Raw genomic sequence first — 23,368 nt, forward strand, 5'->3', positions numbered from 1 at the left:
ATTAGAAACTTGTGTGAGAGAAATACGAAAGGCTGTCAGCTTCCTGAGTCTTTCAATTAGACCTTCTATCGTCGGCTCCTCTTCTTCCTTGGCCTAATCAGAGAAGAAAGAAGTCGACAGAGAAGAGACGGCCCACTGAGCTGGAACGCAGCGCCGCCAGTGTCACCACCATCTCAACATCATTATCAGACTGTAGCTCATCATTAAAGCAGAGAGGAACTACACACACATATACATGTACAGTATATTACCTCCTCCTCCCAGTGATTACACACTGTTTGAGTTTCACCAAGTAAAATACACTTCCTCTTCAGTGTACACATACAGTACATGTTTAGGCTGACAGCTGAAATGTTTCATTCACTGGCTGATGAAAAGGGACATTAATTCAATATGATTATCAGACTGGCATTTCATTTTCACTCCATTGTTCAGACGTGATGGATTATGACACATTTCTCCAGACAGTGTTTAAGAGCAACAAACCCCCAAACTACTTTCTTCAGATGAGAACGAATGTGTACGGGTATTTTAGGAGTGTTTTCCGATCGATTCAGGTCCAAATCTTGTCCTATTGTCCTGGTCTGGTTCTGTACTCTTACCCCTACCTGTCCTGTGTTTCATTCTCTTTTGCTGTGACACCTGAATATCTAGAGCAGCACTCCAGTAACTAATAATGAAGAGTAGACACCACAATGGTACAACCAAGTACTGTAGAGGAGTGATTAATAACAGAACAAATATATTAAATACCAAAAATGTCATGTTGAGTCATAAGTGACGCTGGTGTTTCAAAGCTAAAGTATCTGATTGTACCTTTGCCTTTTGTAAGCGTGTAGATTTTTGATCACAAAAAAAGCATTTATGGTGAAGTTGGTCATTGAAAATACTGTTAATGTTATACTGTAGTCATGGAAAAGAACTGTGATATACCATGAAACCAGAAACTTAAAAAATAGTCTGACTCAAAATGTTCAGTCGAAACTAAAATGCTAATGTTTTACTGCAGCAGATTTTGATAACAATGGCAATACGTTCAGAAATCAAAATCCGGAAACATGTTGTATCTCATAAAAAGGACTAAGGGAAAGTGGTAGGGAGATACTGAGAACTGGAAGCCAGTGAGACAGACACAGACTTGGGGGCAGGATTTCAGCTCTCTCTCTCCATTATCAACAGTTTGGAGGTTCACACCTTCAGGAGGCTTCACCTCACGCCGATGGAGCTGCTGTCGCTACAATTAGAGCTGAAAGCGTGAAGACACTGAGAGGAAGAAGAGAGACTCACAGTGTTTCGTTTCCTCTCAGATGATTCTCCCTCACAGCTCAGCCAGACAATAACCACCACAACGAATGAAGAAGAGGGGCGAAAACCTCCCTTTCTGACCCTGGTCTGTGGGAATAGTTTTTGCTCAGTGGACAAAAAGTTTGTACACTCAGCTTCCTCTTCAATCCACAGCGTTAAGGCTTAAAATGACCTAAAGTCATGTTTTTGTGACAGGAAACTTCTCGCTATCACGTGACAAATGAGTAAAAAAAGTCTCAGGGTGGATTGTTAGACTTCCAAACTGGGAATCCACGATGATATAGGCACGTCCTCGGTAAACGATGGCGCTTGAATTCACCACCAAGGTTATTATAGTTAACTAAAACTAAACTAAAAACAGACTCTTCTTAGCGACTATTAGGGAGCAGCACTATTAATATCATAAATGTGAGACGACTGGCTTTACCTAACGACTACTAGTCAAACAGTAAAATCTTTAGTCCTGAGAGTCTGCAGCTGAACTTCATACACATTGTGTGTTAAACCACAGAAATCTACCTAATATGGACATATGTGCTAAGCAGGGTTGTTGAGTTTCAGTTCATTAAAAGTGGTCACTAGAGATTCAACAGGGCAGCATGCAGGTGTCATTATGTAATGTCTTAACATTCCTCTTCTTTATTTGGTCATGTTATGAAACGTTAATGTAATGAAATCTGCAGGCCTGTTGAATTATGTCTGAGATTGAAAAGGGCTAGAGGTCACCACTGATATTTTCTTTCAGGTTTATGGTAATCTTACAATAATTCCTCGGTCACAGTCTCTCGTGGCATATGGTTATTATAGAACCGTGCTCTCAGAGCCGTGTTCGGGATGCTGTAAAGGCCCAGAGGGATGAGCTGCAGATAAAGAGAAGCAGATGAGGTTTGGAGGACTCGTAACACAGGTTGGTCAGAAGTGGCAGCGGCTCAATACGTCGGTCACATGTTGCACATTCGCTGAGCTGTACAGTCCATTTGGCTTCTCGCCCGGGGCAGGGTTTGCTTCTCGGGGGAGGTAATTGGCTGAGGATGAGGCTGTGGGGGACAGAAAATGAAGTCGCACTGCGAGCTCTGACACAACAGTGTGTTGTCATCTGCTTTAGGCTGACTTCAGAGGGCCCCCCTGCTGAGGCTGATCAGGACCCACCAGAACAACAGCTCTGCAGCCCCCCGACTCCGTCTCTGGCCTCATTTTTACTTCAGCTCACACACGGTCAGTTCGGCCCCATTACAAAGAGGTTAAACATGACTTCTTCACTCTAGTGGACGGTTTTCAAAACTCAAACTACAAACGCTGTTACAAATTGCAAAATAAAAAGGATATTGTGTTTAATGAATATATAAATCATTATCTTTTCATTTCCTTCAAATGTGAGCGTTTTCTGATCTGATGAAGTCAGGACTCAATGCCTTCTGTTACACTCACGAAGTGATTGTTCTGATCTGCTTCACTTGTTAACGTGGACTTGTCTCTGTACATGGACTTGTCTCTGTACTTGTATTATTAGATCTTAGTGCTGCATTTGACACCATTGACCATAATATTCTTTTACAGAGACTTGAGCATCAAATTGGCATTAAAGGAACCGCACTAAGCTGGTTTAAGTCATATTTATCAGATCGCTCGCAGTTTGTACATGTTAACGATGAATCTTCAATAAATACTATAGTTAGTCATGGAGTTCCACAAGGTTCTGTACTTGGACCAATACTATTTACTTTATATATGCTCCCTTTAGGCAACATTATTAGGAATCACTCCATTAACTTTCACTGTTATGCAGATGATACGCAGTTATATCTATCAATCAAGCGCAATGAAATTAATCAATTATCTAAATTACAAACATGTCTTAAGGACATAAAATCCTGGATGACCTGCAATTTTCTGATGTTAAACAAAACGAAATTCTTGTTCTTGGCCCCAAAAACCTTAGAGACTCACTGTCTAAAGATATAGTTAGTCTAGATGGCATTAACTTGGCCTCTAGCACCACTGTCAGGAATCTTGGAGTTATCTTTGATCAGGATTTGTCATTTAACTCCCACATAAAGCAGACCTCTAGGACTGCCTTCTTTTATTTACGTAATATTAGAAAAATTAGACACATACTATCACAGACAGATGCAGAAAAACTAATCCATGCATTTGTTACTTCAAGGCTGGATTACTGCAACTCTTTATTATCAGGTTGCCCCAATAAGTCCATTAAAACGCTCCAATTAATTCAGAACGCTGCAGCACGAGTACTGACAGGAAATAGAAAAAGAGATCACATCTCTCCTGTACTAGCTTCTCTGCATTGGCTCCCTGTAAAATGTAAAATGTAGAATAGAATTTAAAATCCTCCTCCTCACCTATAAAGCTCTTCATGGTCAGGCCCCTTCATATCTTAAAGAGCTCATAGTACCCTATTACCCCACTAGAACACTATGTTCTCTGAATGCTGGGCTACTTGTGGCTCCTATAGTCTCTAAAAGTAGAACAGGAGCCAGAGCCTTCAGTTACCAAGCTCCTCTCCTGTGGAACCAGCTTCCAGTTGTGGTTAGGGAGGCAGACACCCTCACCACATTCAAGAGTAGGCTTAAGACATTCCTCTTTGATAAAGCTTATAGTTAGGGCTGGATCAGGTGAGTCCTGAACCATCCCTTAGTTATGCTGCTATAGGCCTAGACTATCGGGGGATTTCCCATGGTGCACTGAGCTCCTCCCTTCCTCTCTCTTTCTGCACTCATTCATGTTCCATTAATGCATGTTACTAACTCCACTTCTTCCCCGGAGTTCTTGTGCTTTCTCATCTCGCAGGTTCTTGTTGATCCTGGTGGAGCCTCCTGCCATGGTCCTGCTAGATTGCCATTGCCAATACTGTTGTTGCTGTGCACCTGTCTCTCTCTCTCTCTCTCTCTCTCTCTCTCTCTCTCTCTCTCTCTCACCCCAACTGGTTGAGACAGACGACCACCCACCTAGAACCGAAGGATCTGTCCTAGGTTTCTGCCTTTTGACAGGCAGTTTTTCCTTGCCCTTGTCGCCAAGGTCTTGCTCATGGTGGTACTGTTGGGTCTCTGTAATTAATGTTTTAAAGAGTTCAGTCTAGACCTGCTCTATCTGCTCTAAGTGTCCTGAGATAACTTCTGTTATGAATTGGCGCTATACAAATAAAATTGAATTGAACGTTAGCTTGGTTTAGATACAAAAAACAACTATATTAATTATTAAGGGAAATATGGTGGTTATGGTAAAAAGATTCCATCGGTAAAGTGTAATTAAACCTCTAAATTCCCAGCAAATTTTAAAAATGCAGCAGAAAGAATCAAATGGACTCTCTGTGTCCAATTTGGCTAGTACGTTTTTCCTCCGACTGTAACATTAATTTGGCCACAGCACAGGCTAAAATATGATTAAGATTTTCCAGGACAACATAGGTTTTTTTCCAGGATATTTGGTCATTTTAATAAATTTCCAGGTGTTTCCATGACTGCAAAACTAGTCTCTACATTTCCAGGTTTTCAGATTTTCCAGGACGCGTGGGGGAACCCTGTTTTGTCTCCTAGAAAGTGCTTTTTCAGTTGTGAAGGTAAGTTATATATTTTCTGGTTACTAACTGCTAACAGAATGGCAGCTCGATGGAACCGGCACTCCTGAGATTAAGACTGCAATATGCGAATTGCAGAGGCTGCAAGGTAAATTACGTGACAAACAGCTTTATAATGAAGTACTGAAGGTCTGATGAGATACCCTGACCTATAAATCTTTCTCTCCAGTTTTAAGAGAACCTGTTTGTTTGGTACAGACCCTTTTATCAGAGCATCTCCAAACCTGCAGTTCTTGTGGGGTGTTACGGTCTGCAGAGGTCAGTACCTATTAAAAGAGGTCCAAGGAAGGAACAGAACCGGAGAAGGGGTCATGAGCTTCTCTAGTGGAGCCTCAGACTAACACTATAGAGCTTAATAGGTCCCCTTTTAAGTCCATCACTGCATTTGCAAAAAGATTACAGTTACTAATGTTGAGTGATACCAAATGCTAATGCTAAATGCCCATGGCTAATGAACCAGAAACCAAAACACATGCACAAGCCATGTTTGGAGTGTATTACCTGCCAGTTTGAGATCATTGTAAATCCATAAGTGCACCACAGTGGGACAGCAGGTCGGACGCAGCCTGACAGTTTATCAAAGAGGTTTATTCGTGCGTATCTGCAGCCTCCAGGCCTCTGCAACAGCTGGGAGGCTGCTGGGAGCTTGACTCATGTAAAATACATACATACATATCTGATCGGGCTTCACTTCAAAGTGCTTCACTTTTCTTTGGCATAAGAGAGGCAATTCTACACATGTATATATATATATTTTTAGAAGGCTCTATAGCCAGAAATGGAATCTAATGTTCATAGGTATGTTGTCTTAAGTACTTCTGTTATCATTTAATTTTGCAAATCTTCCGAGACTTGTTGAACTGTTATCGAACTAAATGAAGAGTGAAACGAGTCATTTCCTGTGTTGTTATGCTTGAAGTGGATCCACTGTTTTATAGCCTCTTTGTTTACAATGTAACTCCACGGGGAGTTTGGGCCAGTGTGCATCACGTGATGGACGTCATTGCTGTGATTACACGGTTTGGCCACTATGTCAAATTGGCTTCGAAGTCTGGCGCTCCTTCTGGGGGATTGGTTGACATTTGCTGCTAATTGGTGTGTGGCCTCTTTAATGAGTCAGTGTTTCCAGTCGCAATATACTTAAAGAATGGTTGAGATAATTCTGTATTTTTATTTTACTCGATTTTTCAGTATTTGGGTGCTTGAAAATTAAATAGTTGCAGTTGAAAATATTTAATCATTAACCTTTTCTTTAACAATTTCTAGAGAAGAAAACTGAATTATTATTATTATTTCAAAACTTAATGAAGACAGCCTTGAAATTATGAGTTTTCTCAACAGTGTAGGTGCACTGAGACGTGAGATCATCCAGTTTGAACCCACTAAACTTTTGTGCTGATGTTTTCAGCTCTCAGTCCGGTTTGATATCACTGTTCTCTCTGCAGCCCTCTTTCGTCTCTCTGCCTGGATGAAACCACCCATCTTCTCCCGGCTCCTTGGCTCTGAGATTCCAGCGTATTAATCTTTAACTACTGCCAGATGGATAGGAACAGCGGCGAGGAAGAGGAAAAGAGGGCTAAAGCACGGCCTTGTGGGTAGATTTGTTCGGGATGATTGAACGCCCGCTTCGCCGCCACGACGACAGGAGATGAGGCGGTGACATCACCCGCTTCTGTGCGGGGAGCCAGGAGCCGCAGGAAGACGATGTCACGGAGAGGGTGATGTCAGCACGTTTGAGCTGCGATTATTATCCCAAACTTAATTTAAGTAGTTCATAGGACTTTAGAATTGAGTATCAAAATTATTCGATCTTTGATCAGATATTTTTAAGAAAAAACGCAGACTAACAAACAGCCGCACTTGTCATCACACACTGTAGGTGGTCGGTGCTCTGAGCCTGGCAAACTTAACTATTAACCCTTCTTCCCCTCAAAGTGTTTTTAATGTGTTCAGCACAGTAGCTCACCTCGCCCTCTACCAGACTGATTGACAGCATGTTGGACAGGTCTCAGACTGCCTGCTGTTGAAGCTGTTAGCGAAGTGTGTATGCAATTTAGCCTATAGACCGACATGCATGCCAAAAAATATTCTCGGTGGTTAACTGTTGACCCATCAACTACCGTTCTCATGTAATCATGTCTTAACCTAGTGGAATTAAACTGTAAAAGAAAGGGATGCGCCAGTCAGTCGGAGTGACGTCACACATCGGTTTGTGGAGAAACGTTTACATGCCTTGAGTTTGGCGTTTACAGCCGTCGCCATGGCAGTTTGTCAGAGTCAGCGGAGGTAAGGTTTCAACTCGCCCATTAGCAGGAAACAATGGCGGCTCGCCTGCTCACACAGGATCTGGTATTCCAGATAAACAGTAAAATGTGTTTGTGAACAGATTTGAGGAGAGAAATAGTCAACAACAGAATCTGGATCCATATCTGATCAGCACTGTTTGACAGTTTGATCTGAGTTTGGTGTGTTGAGCTGGACGGACTCACTGAGAATGAGCTGTCAATCACAAGGTAGCCCCGCCCTAAAGCATACCCTGCTTTATGGTCTGTTTTACTCTAAATGGGACCATCAGTTACTAAATGAACATCATGCTGTATGGGAGACAGATGGAGCCACAAACAGGTGATGTGATGGAGAAGCAGGTAATTACATACCTCACAACAGCTCTGTGTGCTTGTCAGGTCTGTATCTGTTCACAACACCAGTATACACAGAGAGATCTACACAGTGTACATTATACTCTGAATTAAGGGATCAGAATGAGTATTGGTGGAGAGAAAGAGCATCCTTAGTGTTGCATCCACCATGGATCTTTGTATAAAATAAATAATTTTCCTCTTTTCATCAGTAAAAGGTTAAAATAATTTTCCTTTCATCACTAGATTCTGCTGTGACGGTCTTGGTGCCAGGCTGCTGTGTGACTCTCAGCTTTAGTTTTCTTGGCTCAATGTCCTTTAATGGTTTCATTTTCTCCACCCTCAATGTGTCGTCTGAGATCTTACGCAGTACAATGTTTTAACATGAAAGCCGTCCCTTTATCTTGAGTATCACTTTGTGGGCTCTTTGACAGCATGTGACGTTATCAAGGCACAAAAACACACTGATGGTTCGGTAAATCCACAATTACCTCTGATGATTAGTCCAGAGGGTGTTTGCGACGCTCGCTCTCTTTGTTCCCGCTGTGATTTAGTGCCTCTATCAGCGCTCCTGCACAAAGTGTCCTTATCAACGAATATTGATTAGCCGTATTCTTCGTTTGCTGCCACGATCAGCACAGATTACAGCTTCTGAGGGGGAGTAAGTGTAATGACAACTGTTCAGTGACGATTGAGAATAGGTTTACAGTCCAACTACAACATCTGTGCAGTTTATGGTGCATTTAAATGGCCTTTAAACTGTCTCACACTCTAATTCACCACACGCCACTTTGCATCTTTACACTACACGACTCTGGCTGCCGATATCTACTTGAAATAATCAAGTGAACCATTGACCTTCCTCCAGATTTCCTCAAATATCTCAAACATAACAGCCATCTTATAACAAAAAGCTTGTTTCAACCAGATCCTTTTTACACTAATAACAAGATACAGTATTTTAATGTTATAGTAAAAGGGTTAACGATCACATTTTATTTTTGCCTCCCCACCCAAACTCACTCTCAACCCCAACCATCAGATTGACTTCTGTCCTGGTGCCACAATATTGATGTAGTATGAAATTCAATCAGTTTTTAAAGGACAAAATGCACAAAACGTTGGGCAGGCAACACGCTCTGAGGACTCTCTGCTTCTTCTTTGTGAATGTGTGTGAATGTGACATGTAGTGTAAAGTGCTTCAGTGATCAGTAGACAAGAAAGGTGCTATGTAAGTGCATTTACCACTCACTCTTATGTCACTGGAGCAAGTGTGTACAGTCCCAAAGAACCAAAGCATATGACAGTCACTCTCTACAGTGTGTCTGAACCAGAGTACCCACTATCTGTACCTTCAACAGCTGGTTGCTGGATAACAAACTTGTTTGAAAACTGTTGCTGAGCTGGAAACTGAACCTGTATTACGTAACATCAGTCACAGGGACGCATGGTGGCTGAAATGAGTCACGGTTGGCATCAAGTCGGCTCCTGGAAAAAGAAAGCACCTAGTGTGAAGAACCTGAGAGAGCTGTGAAACGGTTCTGGGATTGTTCTGTTTGTTCTGAGAAGATTTATTGAGATTAAAAGCAGGTTGAAGAAGAACTGAAAGGGGGCCTATTATGTTTGCACTTCTTGTCTGTGATATACATAATATGACAGTGTCTGATGAGGCCAAATCCCAAAATAATAACTTCTAAATGACTATTACAAAGTCATTATTTTGAGATACCAAGTCAATATTTTGAGAAAGTTTCTCGTTATAATGAACTGAGAAACTGTCGAGCGTGGTCGTACCCACCACTTAAGTCATCAATTTCTTTTTTCAGAGGAATATATAGAATAAAAGTTGTGAAATAACTGCATAACAATAACTACTTTGATGCTTTGATGCCCTGAAAACCCCTCTAACAAGTTTTTGGAACTCAGTATTTGTAAAACCCTGCACACAGCAATGCTGGTGAGGTACTGTGTGACTGTGTCTCAGTGTAAACAATGCCAGATAAGAAAACAGTAGTGAAAATGTCCTCATTAAAAAAGGATAAAAAAATCCAAAAGAATCAGGGTTACGGTTGTGCTGAATCCAGGTACTGTCTGGCTGGTCAATAATTTATCCACACTGCTTTAAAAAATGAATCTATATCTCACTTAAAATCCTCTCCCTTCCACGTTGGAGGAGGATTGGTTGGTGTTCACATCCTGCAACCTCTCAGTTAACACACATCGATGCCAGGAAATGTACTCAAATACATTAATGTACATTATTGGAGCTGCATCAGATGTTCCTGACTGGCTCAAACTATCTGGATCTGAACCAACATGAGCAGACCGCCAGCACGAGGCCAGTGATGGATAGATTTCTGCTGCGCTGGGGCCAACACATTATACAGCGTTTTAGCAGATAAAACCCCGAGAGGCTGCCAAGCTGCTGGCTTTGTGTTGGTGTGGATGGAAAGCAGACGTACTGTATGGCAGAGGGTGGACTGACATAATGAGAGAATAAACACTGAAAGCACTGAGCATAGAGTAGCTGTGTTAAAGAGACTGATGTAAAAGGTGTAGACTACAACAAGTAGCTTCAAGGATATTTTCAACATTGAACTTATTTAGGGGATAAAAGCTAGGTTGGTCCCTGCTAGCGATGAGGTAAGTTCTTAAATGTGTAGACATTAAAGCCAAATTATAGCTCTCTTACATGTACGTGTTACTTTTACTATTGAGGGCTCCACAATTAATCAAAATATTATCGAAATACAGTAAAGTGCAATATCCCAAATCGCAGAGGCTTTTATCAAAAGATAAAAGGTAAAAAGTGTGACAGACCAGCTTTATGATGAAGAGAAAACATGTTTGTTTGGTACACAACCCAAAAAATGTCCCATCATCTGGATAAAATATGTCACTTAGTCAGGGCTCATGACTTTACTCAATAAGGTTGGGACCCAATGAGGCAACTAGAGACCAGGGAATAAAGATAGTTTCTCATAACTATGACTGTCAAGTGGCCCTCACTCTTGTGAGGTTTGACATGTAGTTTCCCCCACTTGGAAAGGCAGCTTGCTTCAGAAGATTGGACTGGAATTCACTCAGTGACCAAGATTCAGCTTTCTTTCTTTTCCTTCTTTTATTTTGAAAGTTGCCAAGGCCAAAACCAGGTGAAAAACCTTAAATACAAACACAAATAGGCCTTTAAGAAAATGTAGAAACCATAATCAATCACCATAATCCAAACCCCAATACTTAATTTTTAAACTACTAGAAATGAATCTCAAAAATAAGTAGTAAACCAACATTTAAAGCACCCAAAATAAATTAAATACATTTTAAATCACTGTTCAATGATGATTTTAACCTAATGATCTTTAGCAGCTTTTACAGCTTTTAAATACATATAAATCACATTTATCAAATTACTTTTAGTTACATACATATACACGACTTAATGAACTATGTGAAAGCTCACCGGCTCCTTCTTTCTTGATTGAAACAAGCTTTAGTCCTGCAGTCTTATTTCCCCAAGTCCAGTCTCTCCAACCATTTCTTTCACACTGCTTGCTCTCACCATCTTGTGAGTGAGTGCCTCCACCTGATGCACTCAGGCAGAGAGGGGCGCACAACGGAAATAAGGTTTTATAGTGTTTTCAGTAACTGAGAATGTGGAGAGAATGTGCTGAAATGTGTGGAGTAATATTTGCTTACATAAACTGATAACCCCTAATAATTACCACAGATGTTTAGTTGTTCATTTAGTTCAAATGCTTGTGAATGAATTCATTAAGAGGGGAAGAGGGTCCACTGAGAGTGCGGATACACAGAGCCCAGATGTTCATGGTCCTCTTACACTATAAGTCGCGGTCCTCTCCTTTCCTTATTTAAGATCCAAGATCACTCTGTGCACAGTTAAGATGTAATATAAAAACACTGAAACAGGAAGATACAGCAAAAGCAGCAAAGACCCTTTTGAACACCGCAACATGCTCACCAAGTGTAACTATTACTGTCTCACAACACAGACACACACACAGCCTTCCGAAAGGAAACTCTGACACTGATGTGAAAGACCTGTCTGAGTTCCTCCATTGTGTATTTACTATAATAAAGTCTTTCTGATTCTGATGTTAGCAAACAATCACCTGTCCTATCAGGTAGCTGCTTGCTGGTTATACTGATAATTCTAATGCACACACTAAATGAGAATCAGCAGTTAACTGTAGCTGGAGACGCTTCAGTGCTCTCACGGCCTCCAGTGAGCTGTTATGAACTCATTCAGCTGTCCGCTCTTAATTAGCAACTGTTAGCTGTGAAAAGCTAACTAAACTGTAACTTCAGTTTCAGTTAATGAGGGCAGAGCTGATGCAGAAGCAGTCCTGTGAAAGATTAACTACTTTCGTTCTGGTCTCTGGAGAAACACGAGCGCACTGGAATCTCTAATTAGTTTCTCTTGTTCAGGTTCAAAGTGAATAATTTCAGTCTGTTGGCTCTACACGTGGTCGTCTGTCTTTTAGCAGGAGAGCAATCAAGTGTGGAAAAAAGTCACGATGCCTCTCTCGCCCTCTTGTATTAATTGGTTGGGTTGCTATTGACCTTAAAAAGTGGGGGGGTGCTGACAGGCCACAGTCCTCAATCACCTGGAGGGCTGTTCAATCACAGAAAGCGTCTCTGGAAAACTCTGAAAATTGTTTGATTGAAAATTGATTCTTCCACTTAAACGCACACTCAGAAAGTTTGAATTATTGTCTGTATGTTTGCTGCACCAGACACTGGCTACCAATACAGCATCTCTCCAGATCTACGGCCACAAGACTTCATGAAGCTCAACACAATCACTACGCCAAGAACAAATAGTTCCAGCAAGTAATTCTCTAAAACCACCAACTGTGTACTGTTTGTGTACTAGATGCAACATGTTCATTAGTGAGCTTCAGGTGTTTATAAGTGTATTTTTTAGCTTTGGACAGAGCCATGCTAGGTTAACTCACTCTAGCTCTGTACTTCAAAAACATCAGTATTTTAAAATTTTTCATACTATTTTCTCACTTTTTGTGTCAAATGGAGAGACGGATGTAAACAGAGTAATATAACTGCTGTTTGTGGTTAAACTAAAGGTCTATCTCTGTAGGGATCCTTTCCATAATGCTGTCAGACACTGACAATAACAACCTGAGTCTGTCAGTGGCAGAAACTACCTTTAGTGGCCATACGTAACAATAACGTTGCAGCCTGTTCTGCAATGTTGAACTCTTCCTTTGAAGGACCTCTTCTGATGCAACCAGCAGAGCAGGGGTCTATGAAAACATGAATGACCACGGACTGAATCCCAACCTGCTGACTCACTGTGGATGCCATTGGACAAGAGGACACTAATGTCCCACACAGTGTTTACTTAACCTTTTTTTAATCTAGCAGACGTGAGCTGGACTTTGTGAGCAAACTCATTTATTATCAAGCTGAAATCCTTATTGAGCAATGGAGGAGTTTTTATTTCAAATTCCCTGGAAATGACATAATGATTGCCCAAATAAGGCTTCCTTCCTGTTGCCAGTAGGTGGCGCTACGAGTATGACTGAATATTTGCATGTGTTTAGTTCGGCACTCTTTATGGTGAAGTTTGGTGCAGACTGGATAATTTACACTGAAGTTATGGTGAAATGACGCCACGGGAACGACACACACACGCCGTTTTTCATACCTCTTCATCGTGAACTTCTTCAGAGTGCACTGTCCAAAGTTGAAGTGGATCCGATCAATTCTCTAGAAGTAGGTTCATTAAAATAGAATGGAAGAAATTTGACATTAAATTAACTGTTAACTTTTATATAACTGGGTGAAACGTCGTGCTGGGGCTGCTTCGTTTGAAAGTTTTTTAGGGGGCGCTATAGAGCTGTTTTTCCACATCCATACCCACAGAATAGGTATTTTTTTGCCACCACCGATATGAGATTCGGAGCATGTTGCTGCTCGGGCCCTAATAATACTGACACTGATGCACTAACTGCTGTTCTATTCGTGAACTTTTGTAATGATACACCTTGTTTTTTGCAAAGTAATGAACATCTGCTGTTCCCTCCATTAAGTCATAAAGGGAGTCAGCATTCAGCTCTCTGCACATAATGCTGAGAGGGTGTCACAGAGTCACTGAGGACTGGGGGGGGTTAAACTGTGTGTGTGTGTGTGTGTGTGTGTGTGTTACAGCCAAGATGGAAAGGTTTTGTCCCTGCTGCGTCCCTGTGCGTCTGAAACATATGGCTTTGCATTAAAGAGAAACAAACCAGTCTGAATATGAATCAGACTGTTGGGTCAGGCTGAAAAAGACTCCCAGAACTTCTCAATAGGTCTCTGTTGTTAAGCAGTTCTGTATAAATGCGTATAAATCCACTGGCACTATGAGAAACTCACATTACAGTGTTTGATTTTACAAGTGAAGAGTTTAGAGTGTAAAACCATTAAACTCTGTGTCCCTCTGAGTCAAGGTTTGGTGCTTGGCCCCCTCCTCTTCATCCTCTACATGCTTCCCCTTGGTCACATCATACGCCACAATGGCGGCCACTAGAGGCTCCATCAGTCTCCATAAGGCCCCATATTAAAATGCAAAATACAGCAGAGATAAACATGTTTATAGCCTGCTACAAACAACAGTATATATATTTAGTGCTGAGGGGCCATGGAGTTGAATCTGTATCATTTGTTCTTTTTATATTTAGTATACAAAAAATTGTTGTAATGTTATTTCGTTATTCCTTTATCAATAGTGGTTGACCAATACAGGTTTTTCACTGGCCGTTATTTAGAGAGCAAGGCAGCCGATGGCCGCAGACATCGACCGACCGTTTAATCTGTCTATCACTGTTTTTGAATCCAATAAAAAACACAAATAACAGCTTTCAGGTCAAAGATAGGAAATGAAAAAATGGGCCACAGACTGAAATTCATCCACAACTTTCAGACTTAAGTGTTTCCGTTTATTTGTTATGATTAATGGATGAACTGAATTTTTGACTTGATGGTGCTGGATGAATGGAAGGTGACACCAAAGTTATTGCAATTAAAGTCACACTGGTGAGTTGCAGCAAAAAACAAGCTCTTTATCCTTCTTATTGTTTTTATTTGTTTGTTATTTCTGCCTTTAACTTAATTTTGTTTTACTGAAGATAAACTTGTGATTTATCGTAAGTAAATATCTTCAAAATGGCTTTTTCACCTTTTCAAGAACATACAGAGTGATGCAGAAACAGCAGTAAAAATGCTAAGAAACCTTAATTTATACACAAATTAATTTATATTTCAAAAAGTACTTGACTTTTGTGCAATTTTTATGCCCCGACGGACCGAGGCAAATTCCTTGTATGTAAAACATACTTGGCAAAAAACTTGATTCTGAATTGGATCGCCACAGTCTGTCGTGTTAAAAAAGTGGATCCCCAGAAAACAAGTTTGCTTAAAAGTAGTAGATCCTGATACCAACACCCTGATTTTAATATCGCTTCCTTAACCAATTTTCTAAAATCCATTTTAACCAAAAGAAAAACTGCATTACACTCAAACACTCACTTCAACCGGCAACCTTCACTATCAAAAAAGTAATCAAAAACAATAATGTGTCTGACAAACATATTTGAGCCTTATAATACAGCCTATTAAGTCTAAATGAGCCTATCAACATTACTAATAGGTCTAAATGAGGACGCATTAGCCTCATGTCTTACCACAGGGTGGCTACTCTGTAGTTTCTGATTATTTAGTACGTTCACTTTTTGTTAACCCTGATTTTGTAACCCCTGAGCTAATAAATATAATAATTATATATTTTATTTATAGAGCACTTTTAGTAGAGCGGAGGCTGTTGTGAGTGAGGAGGAGGACTTTAAATTGGATCCGCTGTTGGACAAGGAGCCAGCGGAGGTTCTGTAGGACAGGGGTGATGTGGTCACGGGAGCAGGGTATGGGTGAGTTCTTGATGTACTGAACTTCATTAAGGAGGATGTACCATATAAGATGCTGTTACAATAGTCAGTTCTGGATGTGATGAAAGGTGGATGAGGGTCTCAGCAGCAGAAGAGGAGAGTGAGGGGCGGAGGCATGCAGTATTTTTAAGGTGGAAGAAAGCATCTGTCATTGACATACATAATTTTGGCAAGAAACTCCAAAATCACTCCCTATTAATTACATACAGCAATATATTCACTGTCTGCCATTTCATTTAGAGTGTCTGAAGTTGAATGTTGAATTTATATTAAAGCTAGAACGAGATACTGGCTTCATATGAAAGTAGTTGACCTTGAACGCATCCATTGGTACAAACCGTGTTATTCTAGCATGCCGAGGAGTTGGCTCCGAAGTTTAACTTGTTTAATCAAAACTTTTAGTAATGTCAGGTCCATTTCTGAATGAAAATGGGAATTTCAGGCCTTCATTTTCTTCCTGGTTTCTACATCTATTAGCAAATTCCACATGGACTTACTTCTACTGTTGCACTCTTTCTAAGCGGCTTTGAGCGTCACTACATGTTTGATTAAGGAGACGAAAGGCAGAGACGCAAGGTAAAATTAGCCCTGAGTGTGTTTAGCAGGAAATACCTACAGATCTGATAGGCCGACTGTAGTTTCCATATAAGGCGGCAGGTTCCTGACCCCTGTTAATAAATGTCCTGTCGGGAGGGTTTATGCCTCTGTGGGAACCGGAGAGGGAAGCTCATTGGGAGCTGATTGAGAGCTTGTTGTGTTTGTTTGTGCTCTCGACTGGTTTACAGATTGACACACCTCCGCAGATAAAGGACGCACCAGCCTGCGTGGTGGATTTATGACTCTATTACAAAACTTCAGCACAGCAACAGCACAGCTAATTTTATTACTAAAGCCCTTCAAATTGCCCTTAATAAACATTTCCTCACATGCTTTAGCAGTCTTTAAGTTCATTTTGTTTTCTCTTTGGTTGAACATTAACTCATCACACGCTACAAAGCACTTAACGATTTTTGAGTCCCACAAATTCATTCTTTTTACTTTTTTGGAAATTACGAGAATAAAGTCGTAATATTACGAGAATAATGTCATAATGTTACAAGAAAAAAAGTCATAATGTTACGAGAATAATAATACAAGAAAAAAAGTCGAGAAAAAGTCTTCGATAGAGTTATCAAGATCTGACGTGAGCAGCTCAACCAATCAGCAGCCTCAGTCTGAGCCCAGCAGCGGCTGTTTGTCTCAGTCGTACCGTACAGTCAACAGATAAACTAACGTATTGATCATTTTGTCGTTAAACAGTTTTGCTGGCTGAAATTCTCATAAAATTACTACTTTATTCTCGTAATATTACGGCTTTATTCTCGTATTATTAAGACTTTATTCTCTTAATATTACGACTTTCTCGTAATCCCCCCCCCAAAAAAAGTTTTCTCTTAGTCTGGCCACAACACTCCGTCGTACTTTTATAATCGTGACTTAATATAAAATATCTTCCAATCACTTTATTTTCGGGATCTTTAAGCTGATCAGCTCTTGTCTCCTAGCTGGTTGTTCTGATTCACAATCATTACCGCTGTTTCAGTTAGTGTTTAACAGGCTGCTGATCACATATACAGATTTAAATCATTAATATGTATATGTAGGTCTCGCAGAAGAGTCAGCTATTGTATCCTCTGAAGCTACGTTTACCTGTAGGGCTGCAACTAACGATTGGTTTCATTTTTAATTAATCAGTCAAACATTTTCTCAATTAATCAATCAGTTGTTTGGTCCAGAAAATGGTAAAAAAAAAAAAAAAAAAGGACATCCTCAAATGTCTTGTTTGGTCCAGAACCCAAACATATTTAGTTTACTGTCATAGAGGTCTAAAGAAAGCAGAAAATATTCACATTTAAGAAGCTGAAATCAGAGAATTTGGATTTTCTTTGAATTTTTCTGATAGAATTACTCAAAATAATTAATAGATTGGTAGTAATAGTTGGTGATTAACGTCATTAAACAATTATTCTGAGCAACAGTATAACAATATACTGTTATATATATAGATATATATATAACAATGCCATTAATCTTTACACGTGTATGTATATGTGGATTAAAGTCGTGTGATTTTGAGAGATATTTGTTGTTCCTATTTGTTTTTCGAGTTGCGTCTCACTGTAATGTGCACATCACTGCTGAGCACCTTCTGCACTCTGGAAATGTGCTGCATCATTCACTGCTGCAGACTTTTCCACTGTGTCCTCGGGGCAGAGCCATTTACAGCACCGGGCTGTTGTCTGGCCTGTGGACGCATCGATCCAGCTCATATTTCTGGCTGCTGCCGCTGCAGTGATGATGCCCCGAGGCAAAGGATCAGGAGCTAATGTCTGGGGGTTAACTAGTTGGAGCTGCCCGGCTCATTCGCGGCAGAGATGGCAGAGTGATAGGCAGGATCCAAGACGAGCACACAGTTTGTATTACTCTGTTCACATGAGCTCAGAATATCTGAGTCTGTGCAGCTGAATCAACAAGAAAACACTGAAAACACACACTGCTGCGCTGTCTGCTCACAACGATGACTTGCTTATTTTGTTTGTGTGTGTGTATGTTGGGGGGGGGGGACTCAAGCTACATTCAGGGACACACTTCAGACTAAAGACCAGTTAATTGGGGACAGCAAACGCCGATGTTTGCTTAACAGACAATTTCATTTTTTAAACCTTATTTTTTTCATGGTTTTGTGTCAAAGTGTCTAATGGTGACATGTTTTGAATGTGGTCCAGTGTTGAGTGAGAGCTAGGGGATTACATAAATCCTCAGGGATCTTCTACATAGTGACTTTTGTTTTGGTGTGTTTATGTAGCTGTAGCATAAAGTCAGCATTAGTATTAGAGAGAGTGTTTCCAGCTCAGTGGTAATGGAGGTTCAGGCTTCCAGTTCTGTCCATACCAGTAGGATCATCATCATCATCATTTTGGTTCGGGTTAAGCTGTCCACAATGAATAAAGTGTATTGTGTGTGTGCAGTAGAGGGATTATAATGTGTAAAAGCTGGTAGGTTTATGATAGTATATGGATGTAATAAGTTAAGATAAAGACTGACATGCTGTGTGAACCTCATACATCCGGAACGTCAGCTTTTCAGGAACTGATTAACCTCGACAACTGTGTGTTTATCCACTTTATTTTAATTTCATATGGTATGTCTCCATTATGTTTTCTATGGTAAAGATTTAAAAAAAAAAAATTCTCAACTCTTTGAACATCTTGTGTGTAGCAAACATTTGTTTCTGAAATACAACAGAGGAAGAACAACTAGTGTACCTGCTTACAGGACAAACAACTTGTAGGTAGGGATGGGGATTGATGAGATTTTATTTATACCAATGCCATTATTGATTCTGCTTATCAGTGCGATTCTATAGCATTTCCCTTATTTATTCCTGATCAATTTTCTGATATTTACCCTCGGTAGTGTTACATACATGCAGTTATACTGTATAATGTGTCTAACACACATCACAGTCACATGTACTTCATTCATTCATTCATTCATTCTTCTTATGTTCGCACTGCTGAAACGGAAATCTAGAGCTTCAATTAGGTCATCTCATTAAGTAAATTTATTATTATGGAAATTAAAAGAAGTGTGTTAAAAAGGAAGCTTTCTTTTAGTATTGAAAGCCATAACAAGTTGAGTTTCAGACTAAATACATATATCTGAGGAAAAGATCTGAGTGAGGACAGCATGGATTATTCAGGTGTTTCCATGACTGGAAAACTAGTCTCTAAACTTCCAGGTTTTCCAGGTATTTTTAGGATACGTGACATGGCATTCCTGGCTTTTAAGGCCATAGAATTAATTCTCTACCATGACTCCTTGTTGTTGTTTCCAGCAGCGTAGACACATACCGTACTCTCTGCCTTTCATACACGTGTGTCCGTCTGTGATAAGCTGTGATTACATGCAGGTAATTCAGAGTGTTTAATAGACGTACTGCACTTTGACCTGCTCGTCTCCTGCTGCGTTCTCATTCTGCCGCTCTGCAGCTTGCTCTCTGTTGTTATTTGTCATTTCTATCTGAGCTGAGGATAATTCCCGCTGCCTGGAGTCTGCGGGGGGGGAGGCATTAAAACCCGTGTAAAACAAAGCGTGTCATAATAAAACAAGTAGTAAAAAGGAAGAGCAGTTAGAAGACGGCGTCCTGCTTTGTACAGTCTTCAGTTTGTATCTGAAGGAATGTTTCCCTCCTAATTGAATTACTGGAAAAGCTGAGACAAAAGGGAAAAATGTATCCATTTACCGGCAGTAAATCAGACTCATCAATAACCAGCTGAAAAGAGCATTCTTCAATAAACAAGGCTGATTGATCGGTGCAATAATTACACAGATTGCAGAACTACAAACCTCCTGTTACCAATTAAAGTGAAGTGTTCTCACCTGGATCATATTGATTATAATATAACCTATAAAGGTTACATAAAGCGGAAATGATGAGGGAAAATAGTTTGTATAACCAACGGCAATAAACTGGACATATTAGGAAATAGATCATCTAATGAACTTAGTGGTAGTTCATTGATCTGTGCAGCAACCAGCTGACTAGTAATATCCAATCACATTCATACAAGTTAGCAAGCTTCTCACTGTGACTCTATAACAGCATTTTGACCCAATTAATTCATTATTATTAAGTACTGATTCATAGGGCTGTTGCAGGGAAGGAATTCGACTTTCGCCTTTAAAGTTGTTTTTGCTAATTACTTTGTAAAGGGTACAGCGGGACAATGTTTAATCCTTACCTGTACTAATCACCTGCACTCTCCCTCCTCCTGCCTGCTGGGACAAACCGCTGCTATTCTAACGCTACGACAAAGCTTCGGTCTATGTGGCCGTGGCCGGTACAACAGTACGGACCAATCGGTGTCCTTTGAGGAAGTACTCGCAGCTACGGCATGAGCTACAGGCGTGGTTTAATGCTAGCATTATGTTGGCATAGATGCTGCATTCAGAAAACTGGAGAGTATTTCTTAATTGAAAGAAGAGCAAAGAACGACTTCTCCCAGGCTTCTCCCAACTGGTGTAATATATGCAACTGTATAAACACGGTTAGATGAAAATGTCTTTCAATGTTGTTAATGTTTAAAAGGAATTGAGAAAGCAAACTTTAATTGAAACTTAAATATCCAGAAATAAAACATTTTAAAATTAATTTCCACCTCCACAATTCTACTAACAACCATATTTAGGAATATATATATTTAGGCTGCAGCAATTAGTCCAACCAATCACTACTAATTGTTTTATAACAAAGATGAAAGGATTTGCTGCTTTTCTTTGTCTTATATATAAATATCTTTTGGTTTTGGACTGTTTCTTTGCTTTCAGTGACATTTTACAGAATAAAATGCCAATTGTGAAAATAATCTGCAGAATAATCGATAATAAAAACGTTCATTACACAGTTGCACAACAACATGAGAGGCCTTCAGAGGTGTAAAATGTTGTACCTGCTTTGAACCGGACACGTGGAAACCCTACTGGACCCTGCGAGTTCACTTCATTTTTAAAAAGACGAGAACTGATCCGAAAGAGACCCGAGGACAGTCGGATACGGTTTGGCCCCGAGGATGATTAGACGTACAGCGAGAATATGGTTCACACAAACAGCAACACAGGCAATTAACCAGCAGCAGCAGCAGTTTAAATGAGCAGCAACACAAAGCAGCTTGATGGCAGACTGGTTAAGACACACACACACACACACACACACACACACACACACACACACACACACAAGTATAAACAGCAACCACGACATCCCAGTTCCTGTTATCCTCCTCTCACCTCCATGTATCAGGGAAATGACACTGTTGGGGACGTAAAATAACATTTCATTTTAGATGATGAGGTTTTTCTATTTAACAAAATGCAGGTTGTTAAGATGTTTGTGTGTTTTATGTACTAGTTAAAGTTCCACGGTTGACCTCTTGTCCTTTTTCTGTGTTGTGGCTTCTTATAATTAACTCTGTGAGAGACCCTTTTATATTAACTGACGTTTAATATGTTATTGTAGTGGAGTACACTTAATTTCACCTGATATAAAAATAATATTACTTATAATTAAACACTTTAAATGTCCTTGAATCTTCCATATACAGCTTTATGCTTGACTTTAACTCATCCCGAGTCCCTAAGTGACGTATACAAAACATCCTGGTGTGGTGGTCATATGACAGTCGTGTGACAGGAAGTGTCCTCTCCAAAATGTGGGTGTGACTTGGAAACAGAAATGAAGGAAGTAGCTAAATTCAAAAAGCTTGTTTATATGTTACTACGGTAAGTTTAAACCAATTTAACAAGGGGGTAGTATTTAAAAAAACATCATAAATGTGTTCTATAAGTTCGGTCTGTGGTTTATCCCCAATAATTTTCCTTCAAGGAGAAATGTGTTTTGGTTATATAGGTTAACATGTTAAAGAGTATTTCACTTAATTAAGTTTAACTGTTTAAGATTAGGGATGCACCAATACCGCTTTTCTTTGGACAAAATGTTATGCATATAGCAGTCTTTATACTGTAATATGACCCTTTATAAAGAAAAATTGCAATATATATCGCCTTGCTTGAACTATCGCAATATAATCGCAATATGTCAAATTGTAACCCGTCATATCACCAGATTATTGCCAATACACAGCCCTATTATTTAAGATAGCAGCCCTTTGAGTACCTTTGCAATGTCATATCAATGCGATGGCCAACATAGAAAAGGTCGATTATGATTCCAGTCAGCGTATCGGTAAAAAGAGAATTTTACTCTAAAATCAGTAACAGTATCTCAGAAATCATTCGGGCTCTACTTGGAACCAAGTTGACCTGTGAAAGCATCAAACAGACAAACGACAGCACTGATTCGGTGCACTCGATCAACCAACATTTAGCTGCCGTGAGGCGACTCACCGCGACCGTCGTTCTGAACGTCGGAGAGGATTTGGGAGTAGTTGACTGGCGGCTTGTTCTCTTCGAACACTCTGTCGACGAGGGTGATGTTGATGCTCTTCAGCTCCGTGTACAAACCCTCCACGGCGAAGTAGCACGGCCGATCGTCCACCTTGTTGTCGCTGAACATGAGCATCACGTGCTCCCGCCACCCGAAGTGCTCGCAGATCCGCAGGGCGAACTTCCCGAGCTTCTTGTGGGTGGGCCCCGTGTTGGTGATGGACGGGTAGACTCCGCCGTAAAAAGCCACGGCCGGGGCGCCCGCCGTGACCATGGGAACATCCCAGTGGGTGGTGAAGAGGCCGACGGGGGAGGCGGTGTAGGAGCAGCCGGGCCCGATGAAAGCCCACGGGTCGTAGGCGAGCTTAAGGTCCACGGCCATGAGCGGGGCGACGGACTCGGAGCAGATGCCGTCTTTGTCTTGGCTGTTCTTGAACGCGTAGGTGAGGTGGTGGTCGGGGAGCAGGGTGGGGTTGGCGTTGACGGTTCGGATGGCCCGCTCTAGGGCGGGACCGATGCGAGGCCAAGCCCACGGGTAATACGTGTTGTTCTGTGGTAAAATGACGGCCAGTGTGATGTTCTGGAGCGCCCGGTGTTCATGGTGCCCTCGAGTTTGACGCCTCAAGCTGCGATGTCGAGACGATCGCCCGGAAACCGGCTGGAGGTGGAGCAGAACCAGCAGAACCAGCAGGAGAGTGGTGCCCTCTTTCCAGCGGGCCATCCTCTCTCCCCCAGCAGGTAGTCCACTTCCAACCACAGCTGAATAATTTATCACCGTTAACTGTGGACACACGCAAAGGGAGACATTAAAAAAGCATGCAACATAAATGAAGTCCTGTTATGTGAGCTGGAAGAATGATGCGTACTTCCTCTCTCTAATAACACAG

The 23,368-nt window shown here is 40.8% G+C and overlaps 1 protein-coding gene across 1 annotated transcript in view; it reads right to left on the minus strand.

The window, feature by feature from the left end:
- LOC127366460 (atrial natriuretic peptide receptor 1-like) overlaps nucleotides 1–23,368 on the minus strand; it is an 81,320-nt gene that overhangs the window by 56,165 nt on the left and 1,787 nt on the right. The window contains exon 2 of the mRNA XM_051405398.1: nucleotides 22,443–23,262. Within this exon, the coding sequence (XP_051261358.1) occupies nucleotides 22,443–23,202 (760 nt within the window). The 5' untranslated portion in view covers nucleotides 23,203–23,262. The remainder of the gene's footprint in view (nucleotides 1–22,442; nucleotides 23,263–23,368) is intronic.

The sequence above is a fragment of the Dicentrarchus labrax genome, unplaced genomic scaffold (genome assembly GCF_905237075.1).
Source record: "Dicentrarchus labrax unplaced genomic scaffold, dlabrax2021, whole genome shotgun sequence".
NCBI lineage: Eukaryota > Metazoa > Chordata > Actinopteri > Moronidae > Dicentrarchus > Dicentrarchus labrax.